The sequence below is a fragment of the Chelonoidis abingdonii genome, chromosome 1 (genome assembly GCF_003597395.2).
Source record: "Chelonoidis abingdonii isolate Lonesome George chromosome 1, CheloAbing_2.0, whole genome shotgun sequence".
Taxonomy (NCBI): domain Eukaryota; kingdom Metazoa; phylum Chordata; order Testudines; family Testudinidae; genus Chelonoidis; species Chelonoidis abingdonii.
Window position 1 is genome coordinate 120580912 of NC_133769.1, and position 19515 is coordinate 120600426.

At 51.3% G+C, this 19515-nt stretch overlaps 1 protein-coding gene across 5 annotated transcripts in view; it reads left to right on the forward strand.

Moving 5' to 3' along the window:
* LOC116819072 (perilipin-3-like) overlaps positions 1-18281 on the forward strand; it is a 50638-nt gene extending 32357 nt beyond the window's left edge. For 2 of the 5 annotated variants that reach the window (XM_075069687.1, XM_075069690.1), the window contains exons 2-9: positions 9484-9645; positions 13655-13734; positions 14106-14301; positions 15422-15504; positions 15810-16062; positions 16500-16696; positions 16940-17062; positions 17641-18281. In XM_075069687.1, coding sequence (XP_074925788.1) covers positions 9624-9645; positions 13655-13734; positions 14106-14301; positions 15422-15504; positions 15810-16062; positions 16500-16696; positions 16940-17062; positions 17641-18033 — 1347 coding nt within the window. In that variant the 5' untranslated portion in view covers positions 9484-9623 and the 3' untranslated portion in view covers positions 18034-18281. Of the gene's footprint in view, positions 1-9483; positions 9646-12336; positions 12391-13654; positions 13735-14105; positions 14302-15421; positions 15505-15809; positions 16063-16499; positions 16697-16939; positions 17063-17640 lie in introns of those variants that run through there. The other 3 variants (XM_075069702.1, XM_075069697.1, XM_075069700.1) reach the window with 3 other exon arrangements.
* The last annotated feature ends 1234 nt before the right edge of the window (positions 18282-19515 follow it).

The following is a 19515-nucleotide window of genomic DNA, read 5'->3' on the forward strand; positions in this document are numbered from 1 at the left end:
AAAGTGCAACCAAAAACGCAAGAAGAGAGTCAAGAGGAGCCGGCATAGGGGCTGCAACCTGGCGCACTCTAAATAAATGTATGCCAGGGTCTCCTTCACGCCATAAAAAGGGCAGGTGTTGGGGACAGGGGTGAACTGCGCCAAGTACACGCCCATGCCCACGGCCCCATGAAGGAGCCACCAACTGACATCCCCGGTGGGCCTCGGGACCAGGGCAGAGTATAAGCTGGCCCACCAGGGCTTCTCACCCTCGAGAGGTGGCAGGAGGTCCCGCCATTTGGTATCAGGGCGGGATGCAAGGTTGAGGTAGTGGAGAGTGTGGAGCATGAGCATGTACAAATAGTTCCATGGCGCGGCCTGGAACAGAACTAGCTTCACATTGTGCAGCCAGCTCGCAGTGAAAGGGTGGGGGTGCCGATAGGGTCCATGGGGCGGGGGCCCGATAAAAATGTCCACAGGGTCAGGGGTGGAGGGTGGGCGGGGCATGCCCTCTCGCAGGACCGGGTCAAGGTAGGCCCAAGCAGCAGGCTGTAAAGTGTCCTTCACCTCCTGAAGCATGTGCCGGGGAGTACGAGGGCTGGATAGCCCCATGCACTGAGCAAGCATCAGGGGATCCAGCCAGTCTCCCCGGTCGCAGTCCAGGAGGTCTCTGACCCTGGTGACTTCCGCCAAGACCAGCCTCTGGCACACCACGGGGGACTCCGCCACCTGCACACGAAGCTGGGGATTGTGTAGCAGGGGCTCCGTGAGGAGATCAACCCCCACGGTGGCCACCACGGACCTGGTCATTGAAAAAAGCTTCCAGGTCCAGAGGAGGTCTTGGTAGAAGACCAGCAGCCCAGAGAGGTCTAGCGGAAGACCTCTTGGATGGAGGTAAAGGAGCTTCCGGTCGTATCAGAGCCCTCGGAAGTGGCGGAGGAAGGCGTGCTCCAATATGTTCCATGCCGGACTACTTCCACCATACAGGAGCCTCTGCAGGGTCTGGAGGTGGAAGACATGGATATGAGTGCGTAGGCACTTCAGGCCCTGCCCCCCCTCCTCCAGGGGCAGGTGGAGGACCCCTGTAGAGACCCAGTGCATTCCTGGCCAAAAGAACTCCAGAATCACCATCCGGAGGTTGGCCAGGAAATCCGGGGCCGGGACCAGAGTGTTGAGCTGGTACCATAGCATGGACAGGACCAGTTGATTAAGCACCAGTGCCCTCCCTTGAAGAGAGAGGCATCATAGTAGTCTTGTCCATTTCCGGAGCCGCTCCATCACCCTGCCCTCCAAACCGTGCCAGTTCTCCGGCGGGAGACGGATGCGTGGCAGAAAGGTAAAACGCCGAGATAGAGCAGCGGACCCGCGCTCCACCGGATGGCCTGAAGCGCGGGTGGGAGGGAGCTCGCCTGCCCCACCCCGTCACCGTTCGACCAGGCCAGAGCTCTTGACCCAGTAACCCCCGGGCGGAGGAGGCCGCCGAGTACACAGCCTGGCAAGCCTCCACCCGCGCCAAGGTCGCCGGGGTCCTGGACCACGAGGAGCACATCGTCAGCGTACGCCGACAGGACCAGCCGCAGCTCCGGCTCCCGAAGCACCAACCCCGTCAACCTCTGCGCGGAGGAGACAGAGGAAGGGCTCGATCGCCAGGTGTACAGCTGGCCCGAGAGGGGGCACCCCTGCCGCACTCCCCGCCCGAAGCTGACCGGCTCGGTCAGGGTCCAGTTGAGCCTGACCAGACACTCCGCAGAAGCGTACAGCACCTGGAGAAAACCACACAAACGGGCGGTCCGAAGCCGAACGCTCGCAGAGTACCCAGGAGATACCCGTGATCCATCCTGTCGAACGCCTTCTCCTGATCCAGGGACAAGAGGCGAACGACAGACCATCCCTACACCCTAATTCCAGAAGGTCCGACCAGATACAAGTTATCAAAGATCGTGCGGCCCGGGACGGTGTAGGTCTGGTCTGGATGGACCACGTCCGCCAGCACGGACCCTAGCCGCAGCGAGATGGCCTTCGCAATGATTTTGTAGTCCGTGCTGAGGAGCGAGATGGGACGCCAATTCCGTAAGTCGCGGAGGTCCCCCCTCTTCGGCAATAAGGCGAGCACGGCTCGCCTGCATGAGAGAGGGAGGACCCGCTCTGCAAAGACTCGGCCCAGACGGTGACCAGGTCTGGGCCGAGAACGTCCCAGAAACACAGCGGTAGAACTCCACGGTCAGCCGTCCATCCATGCCCGGAGATTTATTGGGGGGCATGCGACGGAGGGCTTCCGAGAAACTCGGCCAGAGTGAGAGGCAGCTCTAGCCGGTCCCGGTCGCCCGTGCTGACCGTCGGGAGTCCGTCCCAGAGCACTCTGCAAGCGTTAGGATCGGTCGGGATCCGGGGAGAAAAAGGGTCGTGTAGAAGGCCCTGGCCCTCCCTGGCACATCTCCGCCTGGATGTGTGAGGGGGGTGCCGTCCTCTGCCAGGAGCTACCCTACACCGAGCCCAGGTTTAACAAGGTGATAACAGGACTAACCCTTTGAACAGGGCAGTGGTCCCACTTAGCACAAGTGGCCATCCCTTTGAGAAGGGCAATGGCTCTTGGTAAACAACTTTAAGGGGCCCTCCCTTTGAGAAGGGCAGTGGCCCTGCTAAACAACTTAACAGCCAGGGAGGGGAGGCCACAGGAGAACAAAAACAAAATGGAGTATGGGGACAGCTGTAAGAGACAAAATGGAATAGGGGGATAGCTGTAACAGACATAGTCAAGGCAGAATAGCTGGGAATGCACCTTCCCCAGATCCCACCACTGCCACGCCGAGGGAAAGGTGCGCCTCTGCCCTCGCCAGGCCAGCCAGAACTCCCGGAAGGACGCCATGAAGCCCACATCCTCCAGAAAACTCTTATTAAAGTGCCAATAGGCCAGCCCCGGCCTCTCCGCACAGACAGAGGCCGTCACGGTGGCAAGGTGGTTATCTGAAAAGGGGGCCGGCCTAACGCTGGAGGAGTGGGCCCGTGAAAGGTGGAAACGCGACAGGTAAATGCCGTCCAGCCGGGAGTGGTGCAACCGATGGGCCTCCACTCGGACGAAGGTGAACGTCGAGATGTCGTCCGGGTGGTGGTCGCGCCAGACGTCCACCAGGGAGTGGCGTTCGATGATCTCCTAGAGGACGTCCGTGGAGGCCAGGCACTGCTCGGTCCCCGAGCGGTCTCGTTCCTCGAGGGCGGTGTTAAAGTCCCCTCCCAGGACCAGGCATTCACGAGGATCCAGGGAGCCAAGGAAGGCAGACACCTGCTGATAAAAATGCAACCTCTCCGGGGCATAGACGTTGACAAGATTAACCACAAGCCCCTCCATGGGGAACTGGAGGCGCAGCAGGCGGCCCGGCACAGCCTCGGTGACCCCCAGCACCTCGGCCTGTAGGTCGGGGGAGAACAGGGTCGTCACTCCAGCCATGCGAACTGAGTGGTGGCTAAAGTAGACCCTGTCCCCCCACTCCAGCCACCAGCTAGCTTCAGCGTCCAGATCCATATGGGTCTCCTGCAGGAAAACCACAGAGTACCCCACCTCCCGGAGGAAGGAGAGCACCTGGCTCCTGCAGAGACCCATCCTACAGCCCCGGGTGTTTAATGTGGCAAGGATGATCGGTGCCATGAGGAGGGCTGGGGGGAATGCTCACCGGCAGACACGCCCACGGCCTCCGTCGGGCCAAGCAGCAATCCGTGACCTACCCCGTAGGTGAGTAAAGAGTCACGGAAGAGGCGGACCCGCTGGTAGGCCATGGAGCCCTGCTTCCCGGTCCTCTTACCCTCCCCCATGAGGGCCCTCGTGGCCCGGAAGATCTGATGGAAATCCCCCCACCGCTGAAGCACAAGTTGGACTTTGTTATGGGAGCCATGGACGTCCTCAAGGAACTCACGCAGCTCCTCCCTCAGTGCATGGGGGGGCGGGGTCACTGATCTATGACTGTCCCCAGTGGGGCCCAAGTCACAGCCCCATGGCCCACTGAGGCGGGCAGGCAGGGGGCAGACCCCCGACGTGGCATCCGATGGGCTGACGCTACGCGACTTGCCCTGCTCTCCAGGTGAACAGGGGGTGGTGGAAGGAAAACAGCAGCCCCTGGTGGGTTGGGACAAGAAAATACTACTAAAACCGCTCCCTGGGGACTATCCCCCGGGGCAGCACTGGCATCATAGGAGGTGGGGGGGACAAGGACAGAGCTGGCATCAGGGATAGGGCAGGGGACAGGAGTAGGGGGGGATCAGGAAGAGCATCAGGGAGGGGGGCAGAGGCAGGATCCTGACCCTCAATAGTCGGGCTGCTGGATGGTGGCCCCTCCTGGTTAGGCTCAGGGTTCTGGGGAACGGGAAGGAGACACTCAGCGATGCCGGGCTTAGTCACTAGGGCTCTTGCGGCAGTTCCGGGACCCGGAGATGGATGGTCAGCAATGGGTCTCCGCCTGGGAAGGAGGTCAGGTACTCCACACCCAAGAGGGACACCCCCTGGGAACCGGGTCTCGGCAGCAGGGCACTGGCCGTCTCCCCAATGGGGTCGGCGGCCATCAGCAGGGTTCCACCCGCAGCCGGGCTGATGGAAGATTCCACGTGAGCCTCAGAGGCGGGAGCAGAAGCAGCGGTCAGAGGAAGGGATCTCAGGGACAAGGGGACCGGGGTGAGGTTGCCCAGATCGAGGCCCGCTGGCAGAGGGTCGTCCTCCCCCTGCGTGACCGGGGTCAGAACCAGGGCCTTGATCTCCTCGTAAATGGAAGGGAGATCCTCTTCCACCACTCCAGGGTTCTCCCCACCAGCACCCGAGGTGACGCCCACCTTGGTGCTCGCAGGGGCCTCAGATGGTAAGGGGGCGAGAGGGGCTCCCTTGGGTGCTTCCACGGGGAGGGACCCCAGAGGAGGGACGGTGTCACCTTCCGGTGCTGCCACGGTGTCCCCAGCTGGCACCACAGAATGGGAGTTGTCAGGGGGCAAAGCGGAAGGCTCATCATCGGTGCCCCCCTTCTTGCTCTTCCAGGGGGGTCTCCGAAGTCAAAGGATGTAAGGAGGCTCGAGCCTTCCACTTGCCCCGCTTCCCCTGCACTAAAGACTAGCCCTCCATGGCATCATCTGGGGGCTGGCTAACAGGGGCCGGGTCAGGGGGCAAGGACGATGGCTCAGGGACTCTGGGAGGCAGTGGTGGATCAGCAGAAACGAGGGAGGATTCTCCCTGGGGCGAGCCCTCTCCCACGCCCAGCGGTATCTCTGCCGCACCCTCCTCCACAGTGGTGGACCGAGAAGGAGGAGGAGGGGCAGCTTCGGGTGCCGGGCAGCCAGAAGTACCGGTGATGACAGGACCGGCGCCTTGCCGGGGCTTGGGGATCCCGGACTCTCCTCCATGCTGGGCCAAGGGGCAACCCCTCCGGACGTGCCCCATCGCCCGGCAGAGGTAGCACCGGGCCTCTCCCATTGAATAATGCACCTGGTAGTGGGCTCCCTGGTAGGGGACCAGAAAGGACCCCCTCGAGCGCCTCCCGCCACGCGCCGCCGGTGACAGTTGAAGCTTCACTTGCCAGCAGAACGAGAGGACATGGGTCCTTGCAGCCCAAGGGGAGAGGGCTGATGACGGAGATGGGGCACCCCAGGGCAGAAAGGATGGGCAACAGGGTGGCATTGGGCAAGAAGGGAGGGATGGAGGTCAGGAGTAAGCGGACCCCCAGGTCTTCCAACGGCTCCAGGGGGACGAAAACGCCCCCCACCACCACGCCCATCTCTACTGCCTGCTGGGCGGCGGCCTCCGATGCCAGGAAGAAGACCACCCTCCCATACATTATGGAGGCTGCCACGATGGCCGTGGGTCCCACCACCCTCGCCAACACCCGCACATAGGTCTCCACATGGGGCGAGGTGGGCACCAGGAGGCAATGGACGCCGTGCTTCCTGGTCAAGTGGTTACAAGGGGCCCGGCCACTGTAGATGTAGCGGACCACGTGGCGGTTGGGGGAGCTGGAGCAGGAGGGGGGTCGCGCTACCCGGACGTTACGCTGGTGGCCGGGGGGGGAGGGCCCCCCCCGGAGCTGGTTCGAGGGAATAGCGGGGCGGTCGATGCCGCAGCCGGTAGGCAGGAGCCGCGGCCGCGGGCTGGCGTCTTCCACCATGGGAGGCCCCTCTGTGGCCTTACCCGTCTTCCCCTGACTTATCACACCGGCTGGGGCGGGGTTTCCCCCCGAATAGGATCGGCGAGAGGGACCATGCGGCCGCGTGGAGGTTCTCCCGGATCGCCGCCGCCGCCAGTGCCCAGCAGGGCGGTGGAGGTGTGCATCGGCGTGCCGGTCGAAAGGTTAGGGCTTGGGCAGTGGAACGGGGGCATGCGTGGAGAGGGACGGTGGGAGCTTGCGAGGGGGTTTCTTCCGCATGTTCCCCACCATACGAGAGTGGGGGGGTCAACAGCCGAGGGGGAGGGGGAAGGAGAGAGAAGCGACCCCCTCCTGCTAGGCTGGCAGGCCAGGTGAGGAGGGTTGCCAGAAGAGAAGCTTAAGAGGTGGGGGGAGCACCAAGGACCTTAGGGTGGGATGGTGTCAGCAGTCACCGCACTGTTGTGAAAACTTCGGTCGTCGTGGACGGGATCGGGGGTACGGCGATGGGGGGGATGCAGTGAACAAGGCAAAACCATAGGGAAAGTGGCACATGCAGTGGGAGGGGCGATGGGTGCACCAGGGAGGGGCCTCACGGCTAGGGGATTCAAGGTGGGGGGAAGGGGCACTGGGAATGGGCGCTTCGTCTCTGCTCCTGTGCGCCCGGGCTGAGGTTTGCCTGTGACAATCAGGGCCGCAGAGGGACTTAGGGGGTAGACAAATAAGGCCAAACGGAAGGGGCACTTTCCAGGCCGTGGGGCGGTGGCCCACGGGACTTGTTGCAAATAGTCGATGGTGGCGTGCGCTGCTGCAGCTGCACTGATGGATAATGGTGTGGTGAGACAGTGCGAGAGCTTGCGTTGCTGTGTTGGGTCTCACCTCGGGGAAATCGTTTAGATACACAACTTTGCTACGTGTTAATGTAGTTGACGTCGAGTATGTAACTCGACTCTCTCGTCCATTGGCGCGGGATCTGGCGTGGTGGATTCCGACTCCGTTCAGGGTTGGGCGAGTCCGGAGTCGATATAAGTGCTTCGGGGATCGATGTTATATCGATTCCCGAGCACGTCGACTTCGCTACCGCCCGAGTGCAAGGTTGGGTTGCTGAAGATTTAGCCCAGAGCAGAGTGCTGATGGCAGAGGCCAAATCAGCAACGCGGGGGTGGTTGGAGGGGGACCCTAGTGCTGGGGGGAGGGGAACACAGATGGATTCCGGTGACCGGGCTCACGCCACCCCGGCCTGTCCCAACAGCACAGCTCAAACCCCCACACAGAGACACAGATGAATTACTCAGTCCCAGACATGCCCCCTCCACAGTGTTTCACCCCACCCTGGTCCCCGAGTAGCGGCTGCGTCTCCTTTCCTTCTTTCCTCCTCTCGGGGCCCACAGCATCAGCCAGCAACGCCCAGTAAGTCACGCAGCTCCAGAGTGGTGGTGTCTGGTGTCCAGGCAGGAAGAGCCCCACTCAAGGGTCTGTCTCTCAGCAACAGAGCGGCCGGTCCCTCACTCCCTCCTCTTTGGGATATGACAGGCCCAGCAGCCCCCCTCCCAAGGGCTGTAGGTGGAGTAACAGCAGCAACCGAAGGGGGGGGGGGAAATCTACTAGCCAGCCAGTAAGCAGATAGCAGAGAAAGGGTGGGTGGTGGTGTCTAGCCCAGCCAGGGGAGCAGCAGGAGCAGGAACAGCAGCAGAAATAGCAGCAGTAGCAGTGAGGTCTCACTGCCAAGCAGAAACAGCTGCAGCAGCAGCCCTCTCCCTCCCTCCTCCACAGCAGAGTGATAAAGGGAGAGCCATCAGCCACAGGAGAAACAGGTCTCTGTTCCCTGAGTGACCAGAGCAGGGGCTGCACTAGAGTAATCAGGAACCTGCTAGAACCAATTAAGGAAGACAGGCTGCTTACAACACCTGCAGTCAATCTAGGCAGGCTAATCAGGGCACCGGGGTTTAGAAAGGAGCTCACTCCAGTCAGGCAAGTGGGAGCCGGAGGAGAGGAAGTGTGTGTGAGGAGCTGGGAGCAAGAGGCACAAATAGCTGAGAGTGAGAGTGAGAGCTGCTGGAGGACTAAGGAGTACAAGCATTATCAGACACCAGGAGGAAGGTCCTGTGGTGAGAATAAAGAAAGTGTTTGGAGGAAGCTATGGGGAAGAAGCCCAGGGAGGTGTAGCTGTCATGCAGCCGTTGTAGGAGGCACTATAGACAGCTGCAATCCACAGTGCCCTGGGCTGGAACCCAGAGTAGATGGCAGGTCTGGTTCCCCTCAAACCTCCCAACTCTTGATCAAATACAGGAGAAGTTGACCCAGGCTGTGGGGAAGATCACTGAGGTGAGCAAATCTGCCAATAAGTGCAGGACCCACCAAGGTAGAGGAGGAACTTTGTCACAGCAGATCATTGTAGATGATGTTGAAGCACAATGCTACTCCCAGATGTTATTATGACTCAATCAACCACATTTTATTAATGATAATAGTCATTTTTGATGAGGGGCAGTTCCTGGAAGAGCTACGTGTCCAATCTGAACTGAATGACCCTCTAGCTTTCAAAGTGGAAGACCCTAACTATTAAGGGAACCTGGAAAGAGAACTGGGGAGAGGGAATGATCTTATGCCCCTCTCTTTTTTTCTGCTTTATGATACATGGAAACAACATGAAAGGGTGTTATTTTTTTGACCTCTCCAAAAGCATCATCTTGGTTGGCGATCTTTTGAAATGTTAACCCTTCTCTCATTGAGATTCTAATTTTCACACAGAGACAGTAAACTGGACAGCTGAGGGAAAGAGATGTTTAGTCATACTGTTAACTTGTTTCTTAACACCTTTCTGAGTCTAACACATCATACAACTTGTGGGAAAAGATAGTTATTTTAAAAGATTTAATTCTCCCAATTCAAGGAAGATGTGGAAGTGCACAAGGCCCAGTTTTCTAAGCACCCCTCTCCTCCTAGGTACTCCAGAAAACCTAGGGATATTTAGTCTAATATTTCTAAGATTAAAAATATGCAGAATTACTCTTCTGCCTCCTCCCCTGCAGTGATATTGTGGAGATACTGGCAAGAAGAATAACAAAGTTGTTTTAAGCCTTCTTTGGAAATGTGATAAGGAAGCAAAAAGGCACACCCAATTTTTAATAAATGCCTCTGGCAAGTCACATCAAACTAGCAAGATAAGTACTCTTACCATGGCTACTAGACCTCATAGTTAAATAGATCGCTGCAGTGGATACCTAGACTCCTGAAGAAGCTTGATTTAATTTGAGTCTTCAGCCCACAGAGACTTCTGTTGTCAATATCCACAACAGCGCCAGAGGGACTGATATCCTGGAAACATAGGTGATTCAATCTCCACAGTGACCGTCCTTCCTCCAAGTCAATGACATGATGCTTCTTTTTGTAGGATGTGTTCAGCAAGGTCCTCAGTCAGCTCTTAGTCCATGCTGACCATGGCCTGGGTTCCATGCTTCCACCTCTGAATAGGAGCACCACTTAAACATCACATTTGCCCGTGATCCTGCCATCAGTGATATACCCCCAGTTATGACGACACTTGAACCTCAAGGTGAGTAAATCATGGGATGAAGTTGGATTTCTGTACTTGTCTCAGAGGTGACATGCAACTAGAATATACTGCTTTCTCTGTGGAAAACTGACTGTTGTGTGACCTTAGGCAAATTACTTCACATCTCTGCCTTGCTTCCCTCGCCATCCTCCTATAAAATGGAGGCAATGATATGTGAATTTCTTTGTCAATTAGTTTGAGATTTGCAGATGAATAGCACTGTGAGCTTACTATTACCTTCTCTCACACTCTAGTCAGAACAGAGCTTTCAAGTCACAGTTATAACTCTGAGATCACATCAGGATTTGCAAGTGTGGGATGGAAGAGAAAGTGGATTGAGTGTCATCTAGAGTTTCATGAACTGGATATTGTAATGTTTGCCGTAGATGGGAAGGGGGCTGGAGGTACATTTTAGAAGAAGGGATAAAAATGTGTTGCTTGCAACATGACTTCATGGAAATGTCTGCAGAGCAAATGTGTCAACATGTTGCTCTTTTTCACTTTGTCTGCTGCAAATGTAATACGGCCTTGAAAAGAGCCTACCAGAAATTATGGTAAGGCTGATATTGTAGGGTCCTGTGACTCAAACATCTCAATAATTTGTTTATGGTGGGTTTTTGTGTCTGTGTTTGGTTTCAAGTCCAATTGAAACACAGTTGAAGGAAATCAAATTCACAGGAATAGTGGGGTTTTTTTTCCTGAAAGATTCGAAAATAATATGGCACATGCAAGGGAAGTGGAACACACAGTAGATGTAGCATGCTTTGGTGAAATTGTAACCAGCACATTACTTTGTGAATCTTTGACCTACCCATCCCTCCTCTCTGCTCACTATTTCACCTAGTCTTCTGGACTTATTTGAAACATTCCAAAACTTAGGGAGTGGTTGATGGGTTTTCAAACAAGAAAAGGAAAAAGAAAAATGCTTGCACTAAAACATTTCTCTTTCTCTAACTCCAAAATGTGAGCTTCTCTGTCTCCCAAATCTCTGTCTGAGGCCGGTAGATATTCACTGCTATGTCTGTCCATTCCTTAAAGTCAGTTTCTCAGCCTCTAGGATGAGAATTTAAAGAGATTGAAAAGAGGTGATTCCAGCTGTGTTATTAGGGAAGGACCACTTTGCTTCCAGCCCTGGAATTTTGATGACTGAAGGTGTAAGGATATCGAGAACCTTCTATGGTAGAGAGTTATTTGAAGTCGTTTTTTCGGACTTGTGGAAGACAGAGACTTTGTGTGTGGCAAGCCAGGTGTAAATGCTCAAACCACTAACTGGCTGTGTGGACCCTGCTTTGTGCGCAGTAAATTTTACCTAGTCTGCAAGTGACATACTACTACTTTAGAAAGAGGAGCAATCATTGTGCACTGGGAAACATTTAGTACAGCGCAGCAGAGGCCAGTATGACCAGTTAGTGTGCAGCACTCTAATGTGCTGTAGATTTACACCCTGGTTTCCATGCGTTCCTTCTCTCTCTCTCTCACAGGGATATCCTTTCATAGTTCCTTCAGACGCTGATAATAACGTAATTCCAGCCCTCCCTCACATCTCCCTTGATTACAGCTGATGTTGTGGGTGCCCAGCATTTATGAAAAATCAGGCACATGGTAACTGAAGGCACGTACCGGGGTAGATAGAGATAGGGCCCCTGTAATTCTTTAAAAACATTTACATTCCCTCAGACACTTTCTGTAACTCAGGGTAATGTGCCACCTCCTGGGGAAACCTTCACACCAACAGCCTGTACCAGTAGTAGTGTGGGACTCGACTCCTCTTTTTTATATGTGGATTTTTTATTAACATCTTAATTTTCAAAAACACATGTACCAACTGTCAGGATCCTGAGGTAATTGCACCTGATCCCCTCATGACTCCTTGAAGCACCCTCTATGGTTTCAGACCTCCAGCCATTGTCTTTCTTGAGAGGAGTCCCAATGACACACTTCCCTCTAGACTGGGATTTTAAGATACAATTCTTCCTGCCTATTGTTGGTTTTATGTCCAATTGAAATACAGTTTAAAGAATTGAATTCATGGAATCACAAGCCTACTTAATATGGCTTCTAAAGGGATATTGGCTGCACGTGTATTCTTGGTTCACGAGCGAGAAGCATGTTAGCTCTTGGCACTTGGCCAAGCATCTTGGAATGCCTGTTTTAGAAGAAATAAGCATTCATTCCAAGCCCTGAAAGGCGACCAAAGGGAGAAGGCTGGACCATCACAATCAGCAGGCAAATGCACTTCTAGTAACCTGGGCTTTTATGGCAGCTCATTGCTTTTGTACACCCATCACCTGAGGAGTGGGGCAACCAAAGTGAATATTAAACATCGGCAGCCAGGATATGAAATCTCAAACCTGGATTTCTCTGACCTTAAAGGGGACATAAGGATAGTATAATTTCTGTATTTGGGTCCGGAGGACAGAGAGAATCAATCAGAAGATCTGCTGTGTACAGGTCTGCTGTCAGGACGTCAATCATTGTGATTACCTATACGGGAAGAGCAACCTCAAAGAGGAGATGACCTCTCACAGCGGCATACTATGGCCGGCCGCAGGCATCTCCAAGTCCATCAAGCTCAGCGAGGAGAACACACAAAAGACTCAGTTATCAGAAAGGAGAGGGTCTATCGTGGCGATGCAACAAGTAAGAGTGTGAAGCATGGAAGCCATATTATCCCCACTGCACAGAGGGGAAACTGAGGCATCAAGAGGCTAAGTGACTTGCACAAGGTCACACAGGAAGTCTGTGGTAGAACATAAAATTGAACCCAGCTCAAATCTTAGGCTAGTATCCTAACCACTGGAAAAAACTACCTGCCTCCAATATGCCACTCCTTGTTCCACTGTGCCAGTTTTTACTTTGAAACTATGGCCAACATGCATGTGAAGTAGACACATTGCTATCTGCAACCTTACCACCAGAGATGGTCTATGTTTGGCTGATTTTTTATTTTTTTGAGGTTTTTTATGTTTTGGTTTTTTTAGATTTTTCATAAAATGAAAAGTTCCATTTCAATTTTTTACCCTTTTCTCTACCTTTTTTTTTTCTTTTTTTTTTTAAAACACTTTTCTCTCCCTTTTCCCATTGGAAAGGGCAATGAAAGTCAGTGACCTTTTAAGTCACACAGGTGTTTTTGAAAATGTTACCCATCCTAACTAGCAACTCTTTCTAGGCAGGCTGTGGACTCAAAGTGAGTTCAGCTGGATGGCAGCAAAGACCCAGTGTAGTTAATTGGAATCACCTTTGGGGAATAACTCACTCCCAATCTTTGCAGTCCCCAAAGAATTTCCACTTTCCTATTGGTTAGCAAAGCCTTCTTTTCACTGATTACCTGAACTGTCAGTCCTGAGTATTTCACTCCCTTCCCTCACAATTACATCACCGGGGTGTATAAAATCTGACCAGGTGGTAAGTGGAGGAAAGTAGTGTCTGGAGTACTGAGAAAGGACAGTGGATCAGTCCTTGGTGGAGTGGGATTTGTTGGTGAGGTTTTTGTTATTTTTTTAAATTGTTTACACAGTTTCTTGGTCAGGGCTTTGTACTTATGAGACTAAGAAATGTTTGTATGTGTAAATGTCTGCATTAAGAAGATGTGGATAGGACAGGGGTTGGGAAGCTGGGTCTGGGAAACTTAATGCTCCCTGGCCTTAAGCCTCTTAGCTGATGACACAGGCTCTCAATCTCTCTTTCTTTCTTCTCCTCCCACCCCTGTTAGAGCTATTAAATGGCCTTTAGTCATAGTGATACCTATTGCCTATAATAGACTTTCAAAAAAAACTGAAGACTTTCAACTGCTCTGCCATAAGGAAGAATCTTGCTTGCTTTCTCCTTAGCTGTAGCAGAACTGAAATATTTCTTGCTCTTTAAAAAAGCAGTGACAATGTATTTAGCTCACTATTCCTCTAAATATTCCTTGTTAATCCAATGAGGGCCCTGCCATTCCTTCTAGTCCTGCTTTGGAGTAGAACACCTCTCTTGTCTTTAGGGTGCTGTAACTTCTTTCCCTTTCCAGGTATATCTGATTATACCATGGCTTCTAATGGAAAAGACACAACTATGGCATCCCCAGAGCATGGGGAGGAAGAGCAGCAGGTAGGTGCTCCCTCTTAAGCATTGTTGGTTCAACATGTGTATATGAAAGATGGCTGGCTGTTATCTGGTAGCAGGCTTCACAGATGCACATCTTGATGTCGAGAGATTTGTGCAGTTGCTCTTCCAGATGCTGCAAAATAGCCTGGTTTATAATGATATTTAAAAAGTCTTCTTCCCTTAGTTAACTTAGTGATCCAGTTTCAGTACTACCTTCAAAAGCAGTTTTTGGGGCTCGTCAGATTTTAGCCCCAATCAAAGGATTCTTTAATGGTCAAAGAGATCAAGGGTATAACCACTTGAAAAAGTAAAGGTTCAGCCCCTGCATAGAACATTGCCTCCCTGACTCACTGTTCTGTCCCTTGCCTCACTAGAATGTCTTGAGGAGGGTGGCCAGTCTACCTTTAGTCAACTCTGCCTGTGATCTGGCTGCCACTGCCTATGCTTCCACCAAGGAGAGCCATCCCTATGTGAAGTCCATCTGTGACATGGCAGAGAAGGGAGTGACCTCCATTACCAATGCTGCAGTTAGCAGCACACAGCCAGTTGTAACTAAACTTGAACCTGAGGGTGAGTAAAGCATTTATGCACACCTTTCTGTTTGTGTGCTACAATTTCTCAACAGTAGGCTCTTCACACCCTGTTGGGAAGCTTCCATCTCTAAAACTCAGGTCCATGAAGACCAGTACTCCTTCAGTACTGGAGGAGAAGCTGGCAGTGGGAGGGGTGTGATTATATAGGAAAAAACCGATATGCATGGGCTACTGTAAACATCTGCTAGAGGCTAACAAAGGGCTTTGCTTACACTAGTTACTATTGCTGAACCTGCCCTCACCTTCACTGTAGCTAGGAGGTAAGATTAGTGCTAAGCTCTTTCCCTTTAAGGAGCAACACCCTTTGAAAGGTACCTAATTGCAGAATGAGATCTCCTCATTCTGCATCCAGAGAGCTTCAAAATCTAGGTTGTCACCAACAGAAGCTGGTCCAACAAAATATTACTTCTCTCTTGCCTTGTCTAATATCTCTGTACCAACATGGCTACAACAACACTGCAGACAGATTACAATCGCTAAACTTTTCTTAACTAGCTGCTTATCAGGCAATAGCTCAACAGCAATGGCTGCTCCCTGACTTGCTTCCTTCATGAGAACAGTTAGTTGGACTTATTGCAGCCAAGGCTTTGCAAAAACTTCTTGGTGCCTTCCAGAGGGATGTTTGATCAAAAAGCCTCAGAGCTGTAAGACTATAGGGTGAGATCATGGCACTTTATTCAGAACATAAAAGCCTTCCTCTTGGAGAGGGAGCCTGCAAAGTGATGCCTAGAATGCTTGGGTAAGAGACAATTCTGCAGTAACTACAAATGGGGGAAGAGAGTGTTGAGATGCTAGTCATACCTATCTTAATTCAGTTGGCCCATTAGGATGCATGGGAAGAAACATGGAACTATGAACTATTGAAGGGGACACTATTTTCATGGAAACTTTTTTTACAAAAGTTCATAACTTGGGGGAGAGGGAGGGAACCACCTTACATGGGGAAGGAAGGGGGAAATGTGCAGCACCTACAACCCGAACATTTGTCGCCTGAACATATTGGCAAACTGAAGCTCTCATTTACAAACCTGGCTCACATCTGAAATATTGCAATAGCAAAATTGACCACTTAAACTGAACTCCTGGTTTTTCTATAGCGACAACAGCAGAGGAGGGTGTTTCTGAAGTACCTGACAAAGTGGAGGAGAATCTGCCAGTCCTTCAACAGACTGCTGATGAGGTAACTTTCACCACCCTCTCAGAAAGGCATGATGTTTTGTCTAGTGAAAGGGATGCCAATAATGGGATGCTTCCTCCAGCAGAGGAACACTCCATACTAAAAGTGGTCAAGAGGCAGGAGCTAGTGTCTAAATATAACTCTGGTCTGATGCTTAACAGCAAGATGCAGTTCTTCCCCTGAAGATTTGACCTCTGGGGCAGGGCAGAGCAGGTGGTAATCCCCTCCCCCAACCTCAATCTCTGGGTAAATGTACAGTAATTCAGAGTGATTCCACCACAATAACTTGCTTGATCACTCTTCTCTAGCCTACATCTGAGACACAGGAGCTGGCCTCTCCCAGACTGACAGATGTCAAGGAGACCATGATCAGAGTGGTAGATATGACCAAAGAGGCTGTGCAGGACAGTATGAAGACCACCAAATCAGTGGTAACTGACAGCATGAGCACAGTTGTGGAATCAAGAATGGGCCAACTGGCCATAAGTGGAATGGAAGCAGTGCTGGAGAAATCTGAAGAGCTCTTGGATCACTATCTGCCCATGACAGAGGATGAACTAGGTCAGACCACATGAGTGAGAGGTCTATTATCTTAAAGTTTAGGGTAATCCTCCCTTTGGGCCAAACGTCTCTCTAGGCTTCTCAGTCTTATCTGTCACCAAATGCAGGTTCATTCTACAGCCTTTCCAATCTTAACCCTCAGTCTCAGCTTTCAGTTGTTGCTCAAATCCTTTTTCATGCCCACCAAGTGGGGACAGGGTGGTACTAAAGGAATTATAGGCATGACTATTCATTAGTCATGACTAAGATTTAGCATATTTTGATGCTGTGGATGTGGGTTTGTGTTAAGGTTGAAGCTACCTGTGTGGCACTTGATGGGTGCTAAGACAAATGCTTGTTACAAGGGAGCTTAAGGTTTAGCAGACCAGTATGGCTTGTACTTCTTTCACAATCTCCTCACCTGAGAGGGTGAACAACCTGAACTCTCTTCCCTCTAGCTGAACTTGCTGAAGCTGTGGAAGGGGCTGAAGTGTCTTCATCACAACCACAAGAGCATCGGAGTTACTTCGTGCGTTTAGGTTCCCTGTCAACCAAACTTCGCCAACGTGCCTACCGCTACTCCCTGAACAAGATGAGACATACCAGTCAAAGCATCAGAGAGGCTCTTTGCCAGCTTCATGAAACCATGGGACTGGTAGGAACTCAACTATCTCTTCAAACTGATGCCCTTCAGGGTAGGGGAACACTAGTACCACACATGTATAGAATGTGGTACATGAGGCTTAGGCCTCATTCATAGTTGTGCTGTGTAACTAGACCCTTCTACTCTTGCTGCATTGAGCATACCACACTGTGGGGTGAAGGCATGTCAAAGAGTAGAACTAGAATAACTGATGTGCAAAGGTCTCATCTCTGGATATGCTTAATCCACTTCTAGATTGAATACCTTAAGCAAGGTGTGTCTCTTCAAGAAGTCCAGGAGAAGTTCCATCACATATGGCTGAGCTGGAATAGAGAGCAGCCAAAAAGCAGTGACCTCAAGGATTTGGCAAAACCAGAGGTATGTACATTTGGGTGTGTGCATGGAGGGGGCGGGGCAGGGTCAGCTCCGTTGTGAGACATTAGCAATTATTCTGGGCCTTGCAGGGTGGCATCTTTGGATAAGTAGCTCAAACTCGGGTCACCTTAGTTGTTCCCTTTTTTGAGTTGTTCCCTAAAGTGATGTCACACCAGCACGGTCTGTGCCCAAGGAGCATAATCTCATTTTGATGCATGCTTCCTACTCTCTAAACCTCTGCACAGCCTGAAAACTGACTGTAGATCATGGGTTTCAGTGGTTGCAAACCCTGTTAATTTGGCTTAGCTCTCTTCTGACCTACCTTACATGGCTTATTGCCTCTATTAGCCTCCATTGTCACAAGTGGCTTCTCTTAGGGAAGGCACAACTTGGCCTCCTTTACGTATCCTGAAAGAGCATGGCACACCCATTGCAGACCTTGTTGGTGCCATGGTCCTTCCATCAGACTACCGTGATGGCAGCGTACTTGCTACTGCCACTGCCTCAGTGATCTTGTAAGGCAGCAAGTTTGATCCTTATTGTGTTTTGAACATAGAATTAAACTCCTGTTTCTCCAACAGATGGAGTCTGAGACTTTGGCCATATCCCGCAGCATTATCCAGCAGCTGCAGGATGCCTGCCAGATGCTAGTATCCAGCATTCAAGGTCTCCCCACCAACTTTCAGGATAAGGTGAAACAGATGTATCGCAACATGGAAGAGCTTCATGCATCCTTCTCCACTGCCCATTCCTTCCAGGATCTCTCCAGCAGCCTCCTAACCCAGAGCCAGGAGATGGTGACCAAGGCCCAGGAATATGTAGATGAGCTGATGGCATACATGATGGAGAATACTCCTCTGTCTTGGGTGGTGGGACCATTCATCCCATCTGGTAAGGTGTCAGAAGATGCCATTGAACCACAAAACCAAGAAAATGAGGCTGAGGAAGCCTCCAAGTCTAAGGAGGCCCTGTGACCTAGAAACCTGACACTTCAACTTCGAAGGAAGGCAAACTCATTCAGTCTTCCTTCTGACTTCATGTGTACTAGCATACTTCAGGAAAGACACCAGTGGCTAGTACTCATATGCACTGTGCCTAAATCTCTCTCCTAATTTCTGGAGGTGTTGTGTGACTGCTATAATGTAGATCACTTCTCAGCTCAGATACTACTTGTTTGTGTTATCACTGTCCGTCTTCAAAATAAAATGTCACTTCATTTGAATGAAGGTCTAATCTGCTCTTTCTAAGAGGTGACTTCCAGGTCTCTAGTAGACATCTGTGCCTGCCATTAGTCATGCTATATGTAGCCTTGTTTGCCAGTAGCAGCAACCACTGGCATTAGTATGTAGACACTTAAAAGCCTGGGAAGCTTACCCCATATACCATAGAACCAAATGTAGAGCCTTAATTTCTAAGTAGTTCTAGATCACTAATCACACCTGTAAACATGCCTTATCTTCTGGTGAAACTGAGAACAGAAACAAGTGTTGCTCTCATGGCTGTGGTAGAATTGCACTTGGGATATGAGGTAGCAACTTCTGAAAGGTAAACAATGCAATCATTAAAATTCCTACCACTATCTAGCCAACCTGCCCCAAGAGAACAGGCCTGGGATTCCTTTGCTGTCCCTAGAGGGGCTCTAGGGCATAAATGTCACAGCCTATGAAATATTGGTTACTCGGGTGGAGGATGTGCTAGTGTGTAATCTCAACCATCTATAAATCACTTTGAGTCTGTATCGAGGCTGCATATTTCCATACTTCACAGCTGGAAATATAGAAGATTGCATGTATAACCTTTGCCCTTTGGAAAGCAGGCCCTTTAAATCCACATCATAGGATGATGAGTACCAGGGCTAGCAGTGTTTTGGTTTTCTGTGGGTACAGATGGAGTCTGGGGGTACCTTAAAGGTAACAGACTTATTTGGGCATAAGCTTTTTGTGGGTAAAGGACCACTTCAGATGTCCTTTACCCACAAAAGCTTATGCCCAAATCCATTTCCTCTAAGGTACCACCAGACTCCTCTACCCTGTTATCAAAAAGTGAGTAATTCAGCTTTTCCCACAGCCTCAAACCCAACTGTCAAATAGGAAAGGCCTCAATCACTGCTATGAAATACAAAGCAAACCATACAAATTAAAATAAGAGCTTTTGGATTTCAAATGAAGGTGGTACACTGCCCATACTACAGACAATACGGGTTCTGTGTAGTGCACCACATACCCTAGAAAGCAACAGCACAATGGCCCTCAGTGTTTAAAGGTATTTAGGCATTGCTCCAGGACCTCCCAAGACAACTTTCACTTAAAGTGACTTCAGCACTTAGTGATTATATCACTCGTTGAAAATGAGACTGATGGTGCTGTTGCATAGGTCTTACAGAGCAGTGTTCTAAAAACTTTATAGGTCAGAGCAGCCCACTTTAAAAATAAAAGTGCTCTAACCTAAAACCCCAG